Raw genomic sequence first — 14,374 nt, 5'->3', positions numbered from 1 at the left:
ACAAAACTGACAGAAACTAGCCACAACCACAATTCTGCCAGACCCAACAGAGGCGAAAAACTGTCAGACCCACCACCCTCCCTGCTACGCCAGCAATACACCACCCTCCAAATTATGGACTACGAATAAGCACAGCAACCATTCAATGGCAGTCTGTCATTGGTGGTGCACATGGCCGTGGCAAAATTGGACACCCAACACCACTAGAAGCCAACATTGGCCAGATTAAATAGCCCACACATGAAATGTACACACACCGTACACACCCACCAACAGCACTATAAAAAAGCCCCCCCCGCAACACACAATCCTTTGCAAACACAAAAAGAATGTTACACGTTGCTACGTCAAACCTTTAGAGAACTGCACACATACCAAATCCACCTATACACCCGTTACACATAACACACCACACACTCTACCTCAACACCTAACATCCTCTGCACAACACACACACTACACAGTAGGCATGTCCCCACAAAAGAACCCCAGTTTCACTGATGAGAAGTTGTGGTTCATGGTGGAAAAAATCGTCAGGATAGAGCCACAGCTGTTTGGTGCACAGGTCCAGCAGATCTCCATTGCCAGGAAGATGGAGCTATAACGGAGGATCGTGGACAGGGTGAACTCCGTAGGACTTTATCCACGCACAAGGGACGAAATTCGGAAGAGGTGGAATGACCTGTGGGGGAAGGTGTGTTCCATTGCATCAAGACACCAGGTTGCCATCATGAGGACTGGCGGTGGACCCCCACCTTCTTCCCCACAGTTGACTGCATGGGAGGAGCAAGTCTTGGCAATCGTGCATCCTAAGGGCATAACTGGAGTAACTGGAGGGCTGGACACTGGTAAGTCATCATTACTACCCTACCTCACTGATACCTGCATGGCATCTAACCCCATCACCCGGACTCCCTATACACCATTCCATCCCATACAGTGCCCCACCCCAATAACCACCCTCAATTGTGTACCCCTGCATGCCCTACTCACTGCAAGCACACCCCTCCTAGCTCTGCATGCACACACAACAGCAATGCATGGGCAGCATATAGATCTACCAATCCCAAAACCCATCACCATACACTAACCAAAGGTGGGAGGACAACACCAAACCCATAGCGAAAGCCAGAAATGCTGAATATGTGACCGACAATGAGTCTAGCAAAACACTCACATCTTCACAGGTGCCCCAGCCAATGACAGCGGTAAGCAGGTGCCAGGGCAACCCAGTCCTCCACCAGAAGATGCCCTCAGTGATGACAGCATCTCTGGATGTTCCGAGCTTGATGAACTCCCTTGCCCACCTGGGACCACTGGTCAGTCGGCTTCCACATCCCACACCCAGTCCACCACACGGCCCCCCTCCGACTCCAACACCACAGCAGCCACCCAAAGTCCACAAACCTCTGTACCCAGGACATGACAATCAATAGTGTGCCCACATGTACAGGGACCCGAGTCGACACCACACAGGCAAGACGGTGAAGGTCCTGGTGTAAATGGGAAAGGGCACCCCGTTCAGGGGACCCAGGCACAGGGGGCGAGGGACAGTGGGAGGTCAGCTGTGTGCCAGGAGGAGGTGAGGCCCAGGGATCTGACTTTCCACATGTCCTGGGGGCATACCAACAATCCCAGGACAGGATGGGGCAGGCAATTACCATCTGGCGAGAGTACCAGCGGCTGCAGGAGGTTCACAACCAGGAGGTCATGCAGCAGTTGCAGGGCCTAAATGCCAACATGGCCTCCATTGTAGGGATGCTGGGTGACATGGCCAACACCATGTGGGAGAACAGAGTACACCAGCAGCCCACTTACACTAGCCAGTCCACTCAGCAGCCATCAACATCTACTGCAGCTAGTGTACAGGAGAACCTGCAACACCACCCACAGGCCACCAGCACCCCACCCCCTGCAGAAGGTGAACTATCCGGCAAAAGTTCCCTGCGACCCAGACAGACACCCGAGACTGTTGCCAAGACCAAGACCGCCTCCAGGAAATGAGCCCCTCCAGAATGTCCCTCTTGTGGGTTACTGAGTCACCTTGTTCACTTTGGACTGCCATTGCTCCTTTTCCTACGGCCCCATGGACACTGGACCTGTGCTACAAACCAACTGGGCCACTTCACTGAAGTTTTCATCCGCCATCACCCCACTCTATTGAACTATCCCTTCATTTTTGTCACTTAAATAAACACAGTTGAACACAACTGTACTATTTGTGCTTTATTATACAACAATTTGTAATGTACTGAACTGCACTATCCTGTGCAAATGTCCTGTAATGTGTGAATCCATCCATCAAATGTGTTTAAGCAGTCTGTAGTCATCACATCAGTACACAGTTGTGACCACACCAACATCTGCAAAAAAGGCAAGCATAAGTGACAGTTAATTTGAAAGTACAGGTAGGGCTTGGCACAATACAGCAGGCACACAGCATTGAACTGAAATGGAGATATGAATAGACGTACAGTCTTACCTCAGTGTCATTGGAAGTACTGCTGTATTATATGTGTCCTGTTGTCCACATCCTCACTGTCTTCAGTGTCCTCTGCTGCCACAGGTGCATTGTCTCCCCTCTCCTCCTGCAGGTACGGCACATGGCGTCTGAGGGCCAAATTGTGCAGCACTATCTGGCAAACCTTCTTAGGGGCGTAGCATAGGGAGCCACCTGTTAAATGGAGGCATCGGAACCTGGCATTCAGTAGACCAAATGTGTGTTCAACAACCCTCCTGGTACGGCCATGTGCTTCATTGTACTGATTTTCTGCCTCTGTCCTCGGATTCCTCACTGGGGTCACCAGCCAGGACAGGTTTGGGTAGCCGGAGTCACCTGGAAGTAGTGAGGGACACACATTACTCAAGTACAATGGAATGGAGTACTACTCCAGTTGCCATACACTGACATACATTGGGTGAAGACTCAAGCTCACCTATGAACCACACTCTGTGTCTCTGTAGTTGTGCCGTCACCTGTGGGATGCTGCTATTCCTCAATACATAGGCATCATGCACAGATCCAGGAAACTTGGCAGTGATGTGGGATATGTATTGCTCAGCAAGGCACACCATCTAGACATTTAGAGAGTGGTAACTCTTCCTATTCCTGTAGACCTGCTCATTTGCCCTGGGAGGGACCAAGGCAATATAGGGCCATTGATGGCCCCAATGACATGTGGTATGTGTTCCATGGCGTAGAATGCAGCCTTGACAGTGGGCAAATCTTCACTCTGGGGGAATAAGATGCAGCTGCTCATGTGTTTGAGCAAGGCAGCTAAAACCCTTCCAAGCACAACCGAAAACATTGGATGTGACATTCCTGCAGCCAAGCTCATTGTCACCTAGAATGAACCACTTTCCAGGAAGTGGAGCACTAACAGTATCTGTACTGCAGGGGGTATTGCTGTAGTGCTATGGATAGCAGGAATCAGATCTGGGTCCAATTGTTGGCACAACACAGTAATTATGGCCCTGTCCAGACGATAGCTGAGTATGATGTGCTGGTCCTCTAGTGTAGCCAAGTCCAGACTGCCAAGTCCACACTGTACAGGGGTCTGTACATGGGTGCTGGCCTCCTCCTCTGCAGTGGTAGTTATCTAAGTAAACCAAACATGAGATGTGCGTGACTGCAGGAAGTATGGACACACAATATGACAGTACACAGAGCATGTATGTATGTAGCAGACTGGAATTGTCTTAGTGTGTACAATCAATAGCTATGACACACATTAAATTGTCCAACATAAGTACCAGCATTAGGAAATGACAACGGCCTGTCCTGGATGCAGGGACAGGTGGAAGTGACCTCAGTCCGCTGGCGTTTGGCACCATGGTAGCAGGTGGTCTGAACCACTGTGCAACTCCTCATTGGCTAACATGGAGCTCTATGGAGCTCAGGAACCAATTATGATCAACGCCAGCGGTGACGGTGTTCACCGCTGTGGACGTGACCGCCATTTTCTCTGTACCATGTCACTTGATTCCTGACTCTCCACGGTTCAACACCTCTACTGCATGTGCTGCTGTTTCCTGTGTCTGGAACCCACAGTGGCCTGTGCTACAGGGGAAAGGGCCCCAGCCTTCACATCCAAGGAGTTGGAGAAGCTTGTGGATGGGGTCCTACCCCTGAATGGGCAGTTGTATGGGCCTCCAGACCAACAGGTGAGTATATCATGGGTTCTTTGGATGCGATATGGCTGCATGGAGATGTATGTGTGCTGGCAGTGTGCCATTTTCGGGTGGTATTTTGCCTGCATGCAATGTGTATGCAGAGGTACGGGTCATGTATGTGCTAAATGTGGGATCTATGCAGTATGTAAGCCATTTCTATTACAGAATGGAGTGTTGAGTTCATGGTTTCCTCCTGTCTGTGTTCCCTATGCAGGTCAGTGCCCATCAAAAGAAAGGGTTGTGGTGTGCCATCGCCAAGGACGTGCGGGCCCTGGGTGTCCATAGCCGGCAGAGCACCCACTGCAGAAAACGGTGGAAGGACCTGAGACGCTGGGCCATGAAGACCGCAGAGGCCCAGCTGGGGACAGCCTGCCAGGGTGGGAGGGGTGCCCGTCGCGCCCTGACCCCCCTAATGGCCCGCATACTGGTGGTGGCCAATCCTGAGTTGGATGTGCACTTGAGGGCAGTACAGCAGTCACAAGGGGGTGAGTACAGACTGTGTGGTATTAATTTTTGTTGCCTGCCATGGGGTTTGGGTACAAGGTTATAGTCAGTGTATGCCCCAATATGCCAGATTAGCTATTCTTGTGGGGTCCTGCTTAGGAATGTAGGGTGGCATGTATATTTGGTATTGGTAAGCAGCTAGCATACCATGTCAGACATGGCTTAGTGACTCCCAGTAGGTGTGCAGATGGTAGTGTTTGGGTTCTATAATGCTGTTGTACCCAGGTACCAGGCAATGGTTTCACATTGTGGTCCATACTGCACAGTGTTAGTCCCAGTGAGTGATTGTGATGTGTATGCCATATATGCTGTTGCTGCTGTGATTGACCCTGTGCTCCCTTTCTTTCTCCCCCGCCCTCTGTCCTTTTCTCATCCTGTCCTTGTGTGTATTAGCATCATCTGGCGCAGGAGCAGGGGCACCGGTGAGTGGTAGAGCTGCAGCCCACGGACCCAGGAGGCAGAGTCCACCAACGCCGAGGGGACCAGTTTGTTGGTGGGCGAGGAGAGCACCACAGGGAGACTGGAGCTACATCTACAAACTATGATTCCACCTCCGATGGAAGGTCCCTGGTTGTGGCGGACCCCTCTGGGACCACCCCAGCTACTACATCTTCTGCCTCCCCGTGCCAGCACCGCCCTCCCAGTAGCCCCCCACCCAGTTGCCCGTGCCCGCTCACCCGGGAGGGGGGGCGTCTCCTTCGCCCCAGGCACCTCAGGTCCTGCCCCAGTCAGCCCTGCTGCCCTCACTGAGGAGGCTATTGACATCTGGAGGGCAGTCAACCATAGTGAATGCCATCCAGGGGCTGGCATCCCAGATGCGGCAATGCAATGCCTGCCTAGAGGGACTTCACGGTGGCTTGACTGCCCTACAGAGATCGTTTCAGGTTGTGGCCTCCTCCTTAACGGCAGCCAGTGCCCTTGGTTCTTCCGTCCCCCCTCCAACTACCTGTTCCCAGTCCCAAAGCCCTCTCCCCCAACCCATCTCATGCACCCAATCAGACAAGCATGCACCCAAACCAACAGACAGGACTTGCCCAGACAAGCACAAGCAGAACACTTCACTCCACAAGCACACACACAGCCAACACACAGAAGCACATACAACAACAGCCACTGCCTCCACTGTCTCCCCCTCCTCCTCCCTCACAGTCACATCAAAACACACACCTGCATACACTACATCATCAGTCCCAGATTCTGCCACCTGTACAGCCTTGCCCACAGTCACCACGACATGCAGATTAGCACCCCATTCACCAAATGCACAGTAACCACCACCACCATCAAATCCTCATGCAGCACACCCACCTCACTTGCAGACACCACAACGTACATGCATACGTCCTGTTTGTCCTCTTCCACCCTGGCTGCCCCCTCCAAAAACATATAAACGCTCCCACTCAGACACCCATCAACCATCCACCTCACACACGCACACTGTCCATGCACCTGCACACAAGTCCAGCACACCTACTCCTCCTACAATCACTCCCTCTACCTCCACTATCAAACCTACTCCCACAACCCGCCCCACTGCACCTAAGAAAATGTTCCTTTCCCGCCTCGACCTCTTCCCTCCTCCACCCCCCCAACCTGCCCATAAGAGGAAGATCCCTCTCCACCAGCCCCATACATCCAGCTCCCGGTCCACTCCTGGCCCTCCCTCTAAAGCTTCACCTGCCACTAAGGGGCACAAGAGTGGCACTCTGGCCCCCCGCCCCAGCAACCACCTCTGCCCAAACACAACGGAGTAAAGACCCGCCCCCTCAAAAACCCAAGTCCAAGGACCCCCCTCCCAAGAAACCCCCCCATTCCTCTCCACTCCTCCCTGCCCCCTGAGGTGCCTTCCTATCATCACAATGATGCCCCTGCCCAGTGGAGGGACTTGGGCTGTCAGGAGTCAAGTTGGACCTTGGACGTTGCCCTGTGGCTTTGCACTTATATTGGACTGGCCAATGGCCCTTTCTGTAAATATATATATTTTATTTTATTGAGGTCACTATACCCAACGTATTACAGTGGTTAGACCAAAGGTATGTGTCCTGGCTTTCTTTGCTCCTGGCTTATGTTGTTGATGAATTGCTCACAGATAGTTCTCAGTGTGTTGAATGTGTGTATGGTGTGTGTTGTGCGTGTGTCACTCTCCCCTCCCTCCCTTGTGTGCTAGTTGGTTGTACTCACCGTCGTCGTCTTCATCTGTGTGCTGCTCCTGGACTACCATTGTGTGGTTCAGCATCGGCAGGACTTCCAGTTTGGGCTCCATTATGGCCACGGACTCCCCTCTGTCCCTGGAGGTGAGTGGCTCCTTTTATATGATGTGCTTCTGTCAGGCTTTTGGTGGCGGTGGTCCCGCCCCGGAAATCCTGGCAGTCTGGTATGTCATAATATGCTGGGTGGGTCGTTGTTTAATGCCAGCCTGAAGATGGCTACTGCCATGGTCAGTGGACGGTCCGCACTGGCGGTTCAGTTGATACATTGGCTGTCTATGGGAGGGATCACCGCCATGGTCATAATTTGGTGGTCTTCAATGCCAGCCTGGCGACGGTACTACCGCCATCGCCGGCGTGGCGGGCAGCTGACTGCCAATGTTATAATGAGGGCCATAGTTCGGTAGAAAAGGGGACAGGGAGACATGGTGCATGACAGCAAGAGTGATGAACACATGGTACAATTGGGAACCAACATAAAAAGCCTTAGTTTCTATATTTAGGTATAATCCACAGCTTGGACCAATGAGGATTTTATGTATCAACCAAAGTTATGTGGCTGTTACCATTAAGGAGGCTGAGATAGCACAAATTATCAACCTACATGCCACTCCCTTGAAGTCAGCAATGCTAAGGCCATTGAACTGCTTCAAAAAGTCCTCAATCTCCTATCAACACATTTATTGATGCATATCTGGGAATATAAAGGTCACACAACTGCTCAAGCATTCTCAGATACTTTCACCTCTTAAGAGACTAATGTGGACCATCATGCACTTGCCAACTACTGTTCCCACTCTAGCCTCATCTGCCTCATCTGCCTCACTACAGTAAGATTCAGTGGTAAACATCCAATTTTCAGCACACACAAAAAGACTGCCGAATTGACGGTCTCTCACCCGCCATATTACAATGTTACCGCTGCCCCAGCAGCGGTGTACATGATGGCGGTGGCCCAGCAGGGAAAGCGGTCAGAAATACAAGGTTTATTTATACAGTTGTTTCAATGAAGGTGTGTAAATTTTGACCAAAACGTACACATTTGCATGACATGTGTAAAAATAAATTGTGCGTATGCCTTTCCATTGCAGGTGACTGTGCCATATAGGCCCAGTCCAGTCAAAGGCAGGAAAATGCTAATTGTACTTACCTGCATTTTTTCATTTTTTTTTTCAGGGGTGAAGATGCTGCCGTGAAGGGGTAGGCACTGACGAAGGGGCCCACGTTGGATACTGAAGGGAAAAGAAGGAAATGTGGGAGCTAGCATACCATTTCCTTTGATTCTGCCATCTCCTAGCAGGCGGTCTCTCCCACCTCAGTCGGCTCAGCAGAACACCATATCGTAATGTTCACTGCAGTACCCTTGCCTATACTGCTCTGTGATGGCTGCTTTTCCCCAGCGCCCATCAAGGCGGTCAGCGGATGGCTGTCGGTGTTGGTGCGACTCTGTCAGTCTCTAGTTCAGCACACCCCCAACATCGTAATATGGCGGTCGGACTGACAACACAGTGGCGGCCGGACCGCAGCAATGGCAGTCCCCAGACCACCAAACTTGTAATCAGGCCCTAAGTTTCACATTCATTATAGGTATCTGTAAAAATCTACTAATTTTCCCACATTAGGGACAACCACACTCAGATGCTTCTTGATTTCTCAGCAGCATTGAGCAAAACATTTCTGCTGAACTTGATTGCAAACAACTGCAGTATTGGTAAAAAGCCTTCCAATAGGTTTGCCTATTTGTTAAATAATTCTCATCAGGTGTAGCTTGCTTTCTACTTGTCCGTTGTATGTATGTATGTTTGTTTGTACATGGTATTGCTATAGCATGAACCTACCCAAAAAGCAGTGGAGTGCTGTCATTGTCAAGCACAAGCATAAAGTTAAAGAGTGAGATGAGATAAAGCCTGGTTTAGGATAGGTTATGCACTGCCAATAATACCAACTCTGGTACTATAGGAAGATCAACTCTTTCTCCACCCCTCTTTAAAAAATACATTGCACAGTTTACAAATATCTTTAGAATATCCTGCTGTATGAATACTGGGGACACTCCCATTTCTACCACATTCTCCATTAAACCGGGGGATTACTACTAAGATAGTGGATCACTTAAATTAGGTCAAAACTGGATGCACTACAAACTGTCTCTATCCTGACATCCAGAAGACTAAGGTCTTACCATTGGGAGCTGAAAATACTTTCCAATTTTTCAGTTGTCTGCATCAATTTATCAATTCATGGCTCCACCACGAATATCTTCTCAACATCTCTGCAACCTAAGTGTTGTGGATGCTAACATGTCAATGATGCCACATGAGAGTAATGCCACAAAAGGTGTTTTGTCCATGTATGTTAATTGAGCTACCTGCCTCTGCTACACCTGCCCCAAATTATTATTCGGCCATGGTTCTCTGACATAGTGATTTCCAGCACTGACTGCTGCAACACAATTTAAGCACTCTTCTCATCAGGTTTATAGCCAAACTTCAAAGTATCATGTTGCTTACCTTATCATTGACCTCACGTCTACAGATGATTTCACCCCTGCACTATTGTGCCTGTTTTGGCCCACTACTTAACAAAGGAATTAGGTTAGGACATTCAATGCCTTTTACAAGGCCATTCACAGTCAAGCACCATATTAAGGGCCTAATTTATAGTTTGTCGGACACGTTAATTTGTCACAAACATGATGGATATCCAGTCAGGGGCCTAATGCAAGCCCCGGTAGCCCCTGCAGTGCAGGGCCTCCACACACCATCAGGGGGCTCCCTTCAAGCCAAGGTCAGTCAGTATCTGTGAAATATGTGAGCCTCAGGAGCACCTCATCACATCCTTCAGTGAAGCACACCATTTTCCATTACTCCACAGTGCCATTGGATATAATGCACTTGTAATACAGTGGACGGGATTTCCATGATGTTTGCAATGGAGTAACTCATCCACCGAACTCTAAATCAGGTTCTAAGCTGCCATATTACTGTCACCATACATCCAGCTAGACGCTTACGGTGAGCCGACACACTAGACTCTGCATATATTTGATGAATGTTTTGGTGGCAAATCATTGGCTGTTCAAGACTTAATGTTGTGGAACTCTCTACCTCAACCCCTCCACATAGATTACATTTATTTTGCGAAGTACCAACCTTCCTCCTGGCCTTTAGGCAACACTTACATCATAAAAACAGCAGTACATACATGGACAATGTTCTCCATTTTGAAGATACTACTTCTACTTGGTAGAGGTTAATAAGAAAAAACATGACTGGAGAAGGATGTCTGGCTTGTCTGTATTTCTCCTTGGAACATAGTGTTTTTACTGCCTTCTAGGAATGGCTCGTTCTTAGGGCCCAATCCCCAAATGATCCACAAACATATTTCTGACTGGGGAGAGGATGTGGCCTTACAGCCAGAGTTGCCTACTTTAGAACAGGGAAACTAGGTTAGAGTCTCTAGGTCAGTGTCTCGGCGCCGGCTCGACATCCTTTGATTCTGGGCAAATACCAAATTCTCTCTGTGACTGAAAAATGAATGTGACCTTATGTAAAGTAATTGGTACTCATGTAAAGCGCTCCATCGCCTTCTAGTGGAGCTCGTGCTATATACAAATGCAGTACTATTTATATACCATATTTGTCATAATTCTGGGTGAAATGTATGCATGTCTCCTAACACTGGCATAGAATATTGTAACAGGATTCCTGAAAAAAGGTCACGTTAACATGAGGCGGAATTATGTAACACATAAAATGCTGTTTTGTGAAGTAATCAATTCATTAGATTTAGAGAAATGCACATATCACGCGTAACCGTTCTTTAGGAGAGAAGATTCGAATCCAGAAGAAAATAACGCCCCTCTTCAGTGGGCAGACAGACACTACTCTCCCCCACTCCCAAAAGGAAGGAAGGAACAGAGAGAGAGGCAGAGATAGAGAACAGGAAAGAAAATGTGTGGGGGGGAGAGCGTGTATGTGCGTTGATATGATTGTAAGGCTGAAATTGCATGACTGTAAACTGATTTGTTTTGTATTTCTCCTTATGATTTGCATGCGTTATTGTTTTTTCTGTTTTACAAGAAAATATTTTGTCAATAACTTTGCTCTTTAAACCGATTTCAACATCATAAAAACACGCTGAAGGAACAAGACCTGGTGTGTGTTTGTGAAAATAATAAGCTAAAATTTGCACAAAGTTTTTGCCCAAAGTGATTTAGTACAAAATGTGTATATTCAATTATGGTCACCTAACCTGGATTGATTTGTATCAATCTCGAGCCTGAAAGTCTCTCACAAATCACAACAGCAAGTGCCCGAGTTACTGAGCTACCTGACTGGCACCAAATGGTTTAACGCATATACAAATGCTCACAAACCACTCGGGAGAGGATAGAGGTCATTGTTTGTCTTACTTCGGCCTACCTGAAATATGTCACTTGCACACTTCCGACACAAATTATGCTGGCACGGGAGGATCACCACCGGTTTGCTAAACATCTCAAGGCAGATGGGGCAGATCAGCTGCTTCTCTAGGTTGTCCATTGTTTGCTGCTCTTTGGTCAGGGAATTGTAATTCAGAGAGGTGCTCATCTCCTTGAAGTTTCCAGGGTCTGGAACCTCAGAAAATGCGACGGCTCACCAGTTCCGGGTTCGCTTCCTTAAAATAATTCCAGGGCTTGCGCGATCAAGTGTCCTTTGAGCTCCTTCGGCTGAGGGTATTGTGCAGAGGCTGGGTGGAAGTGCCTGGGGGGCTCTTTTTTTAGCCCTGGGCGTCACTGGTTGCCATGCCCATATATGAAAGTGACACCAGATGGAGCCGGGCAGCTGGCTGACCGCATGGATGAATGGCCCGCATTCCTGCCAGAGGCGTCTGGCACTTGCATCTGACAAGCGCATAAGTGCCCCTCTGACGTGGAACGCAACTGTTAAAGTGGCTTGCGGGATCGCTGGTTCCTTGACCTCCTCCCCTAGTCGACTCGCGCCATGCCCTCATCCCATCCTGGTTGCCACGCGCCTTGACCTCGTGCCTTGGTTGCTTCGCTCTTTGCCCTCTTCTGAAGTAAGAATCGAAACTCGCAAACAACCTGCTTTTCTTCAGGCATTAGCATCGTTGCTCTCTGCCTTTAATGATATTACTAAATAAATGTCCGATACTACTCTTACCAGAAATAGTGGTTCTCACGGTAAAGACCTAGGAAGGATGAAAGGCTGAGTCGGTATGCCCACGATTTCAACAACATCACGTTAGGTTAACAACTATCTCTCTAGCGTAGCAAAGGATAATAAATAGTGCAAAAGAATTATACCCACTGTTCGCACCCACCCAAAGCGCGCTGCGAGTCATGGCAGAGGGAGTGCTTCACAGCTGCTGCAGGTTGGACGCGGACCAGTGTTGGCGGCGAAATGAGTCGTCTCAGCTGGGAGACATTTTACACATTAGCCCGTCCAAGACGCAGGAGGTTGGCTCAGTCGCGGGGCAGGAAGAGACCTGGAGAGCAGGGCTGCAAGCCATTCAAGACTGCTTTGTAAGCCTGGCTTTGACTGCCTTGACTCCCTTTCTCAGACTGACGCTCCATTTTGTAAACCTTAAGGTGAGTATTCCACATACCGGCCAGATTAATAAATAACGTGTAAAGTTACAGAAGGTGACTCAAACTGGTCCTAAGTGTTGTAAATGCCTTCTCAAGGCAGGAGTTAATTAGGGGAAACGCTTTCAGTTATCTAAGCTTTTCAAACGTTGTACATGTGCTGCTCCGTACACCACACATACAAAGTAGGAAAGGTTTTAAAGTTAGTATAAGTATAGTCACACTATGCGTCAGTCAAGCACACACATTGCACACGTGTGTCCGTGGCGCTAGGCAGCCTGATTGTGCACAAGAACTTGGGAAGAGAGCAGCAGTGCCTTATCTTTATAGATGTGGCACACCCGCTCTGGCATCCTGGCTCTGTCAAGGTGTTGGGGCCTAGCCTTGAGGGCAGAGGAAAGCGGGGTAAACGAAGAGGATCTGGTGAGTAGTGGGAAGTAATTCCATGCTTTAGGAGCACTGTATGAAAAGTCTCGACCTCCAGTTATTTTGGGGTGTATGCAGGTAGGAGTCCAGTTGTGCAGAGGTGCCTGGGTGGTTGACGGAAGGAGAGACGGCTGTTCAGGTAGGCCAGGCTTGTACTGTGTAATGCTTTGAATGTGTGGGTGAAGAGTTTGAAGTGTGCGTACTTGTGTATCAGGAGCTAGTGGAGCTTCCTCAGGAGTGGTGTGATATTTATCCTGCGTGGGAGGTTGAGGATGAGTCTGGCTGCAGCATCCTGGATGGTTTGCAGTCTTTTAGTGAGATGTCTGGTGAATTCAGCATAGGGTGACTTCCTGCTGTCCAACCTGCTGGTGAAAAGGGCCTGGGTGTTGGGTTTTCTGGTGTTGTTCGAGAGCCATTCAGAGATCTTTTTCCATATCCTCAGGGTGTGGAAGCAGGATGCACTGACAGCGTTTACCTGGGTGGACATTTCCAGCTGCTTGTCAATGACGATCCTAAGGTTTCTGGTAAGTGAGGTGGGGGTGGGAGTTGGTCCGAGATCAACTGGCCACCAAGTGAAGTCCCAAAGAGAGATGTTTTTTCCAAAGATTACTACTTGTGGGTTGTCACATTTTGAGTTTGAGACAATTAGACTTCATCCAGGGGGTTCCATCAGTCATGCAGGCGATGAACGTGTTCCTTGTGATGTCAGACGAGGTTGTCTGAGGCGGATAGTATGAGTTACGTTTTGTCAGTGTAGTAGAGGTGGTTGATGTCATGGGCGCGGATGGCATTAGCCAGTGGGGTCATATAAGCATTGAAGAGTGTCTGGCTGCGGGATAAGCCTTGAGGCACTCCACCTTTCCATTTCCAGGCTTTGAAGAGGTATGGGGCCAGAATAACTGACGAGAGCCTGATTTAGAGTTTGACGGACAGGTTACTCAATTACAAACCTGACAGATATCTCGTCTCCGTATTACGATGTCCATAGGATATAATGGACTTGTATGACAGAGGACAGGATATCTGTCAGAGTTGTGATGGAGTAACCCCATCTGTCAAACTCTAAATCAGGCCCTAATACCATTCCGTCAATATAGAGAGCAGATCGTGAGAGGGCAGATCCTTGAATGGCAATCTCATGTAGGCGTCACATGAGGAAGGGTTATGATACAGTGTCAAACGCTGCAGAGAGGTCCAGAGGGATGAGGGTCACCATTTCTCCTCTCTCCAGGATCACACAAATGCCATGAGTGCTGTCATGGGTCTAAATCCAGATTGCGTGACATCGAGGAGCTGGCGCTTGACAAAGTGGTCAGTGAAATGTCTGTTGATGGGTTTCACTAGAACCTTCGCATGGTACGGTAGGAGAGAGGCCGGTGGGTAGTTGGAGAGTTTCGCTGGATTGGCAGTGAGTTTCTGCAGCACAGAGGTGACAGTGGTGTGTTTTTAAGCTTCCGGGAAAGTGACTGTGTTG

General features: G+C 49.0%; 1 protein-coding gene across 4 annotated transcripts in view; it reads right to left on the bottom strand.

Moving 5' to 3' along the window:
• The window catches only part of TRIM55 (tripartite motif containing 55), a 467,397-nt gene extending 455,640 nt beyond the window's left edge, over positions 1–11,757 (bottom strand). The window contains exon 1 of one of the 4 annotated variants that reach the window (XM_069220263.1): positions 11,309–11,757. In XM_069220263.1, the coding sequence (XP_069076364.1) occupies positions 11,309–11,476 (168 nt within the window). In that variant the 5' untranslated portion in view covers positions 11,477–11,757. The remainder of the gene's footprint in view (positions 1–11,308) is intronic. The other 3 variants (XM_069220262.1, XM_069220264.1, XM_069220265.1) reach the window with 3 other exon arrangements.
• Between the last annotated feature and the right edge of the window lie 2,617 nt (positions 11,758–14,374).

The sequence above is a fragment of the Pleurodeles waltl genome, chromosome 2_2 (genome assembly GCF_031143425.1).
Source record: "Pleurodeles waltl isolate 20211129_DDA chromosome 2_2, aPleWal1.hap1.20221129, whole genome shotgun sequence".
In the NCBI taxonomy this organism is placed as follows: Eukaryota; Metazoa; Chordata; class Amphibia; order Caudata; family Salamandridae; genus Pleurodeles; species Pleurodeles waltl.
Note: the sequence above shows the minus strand (reverse complement) of the source record. Positions and strands in the feature narration are given on the sequence as shown.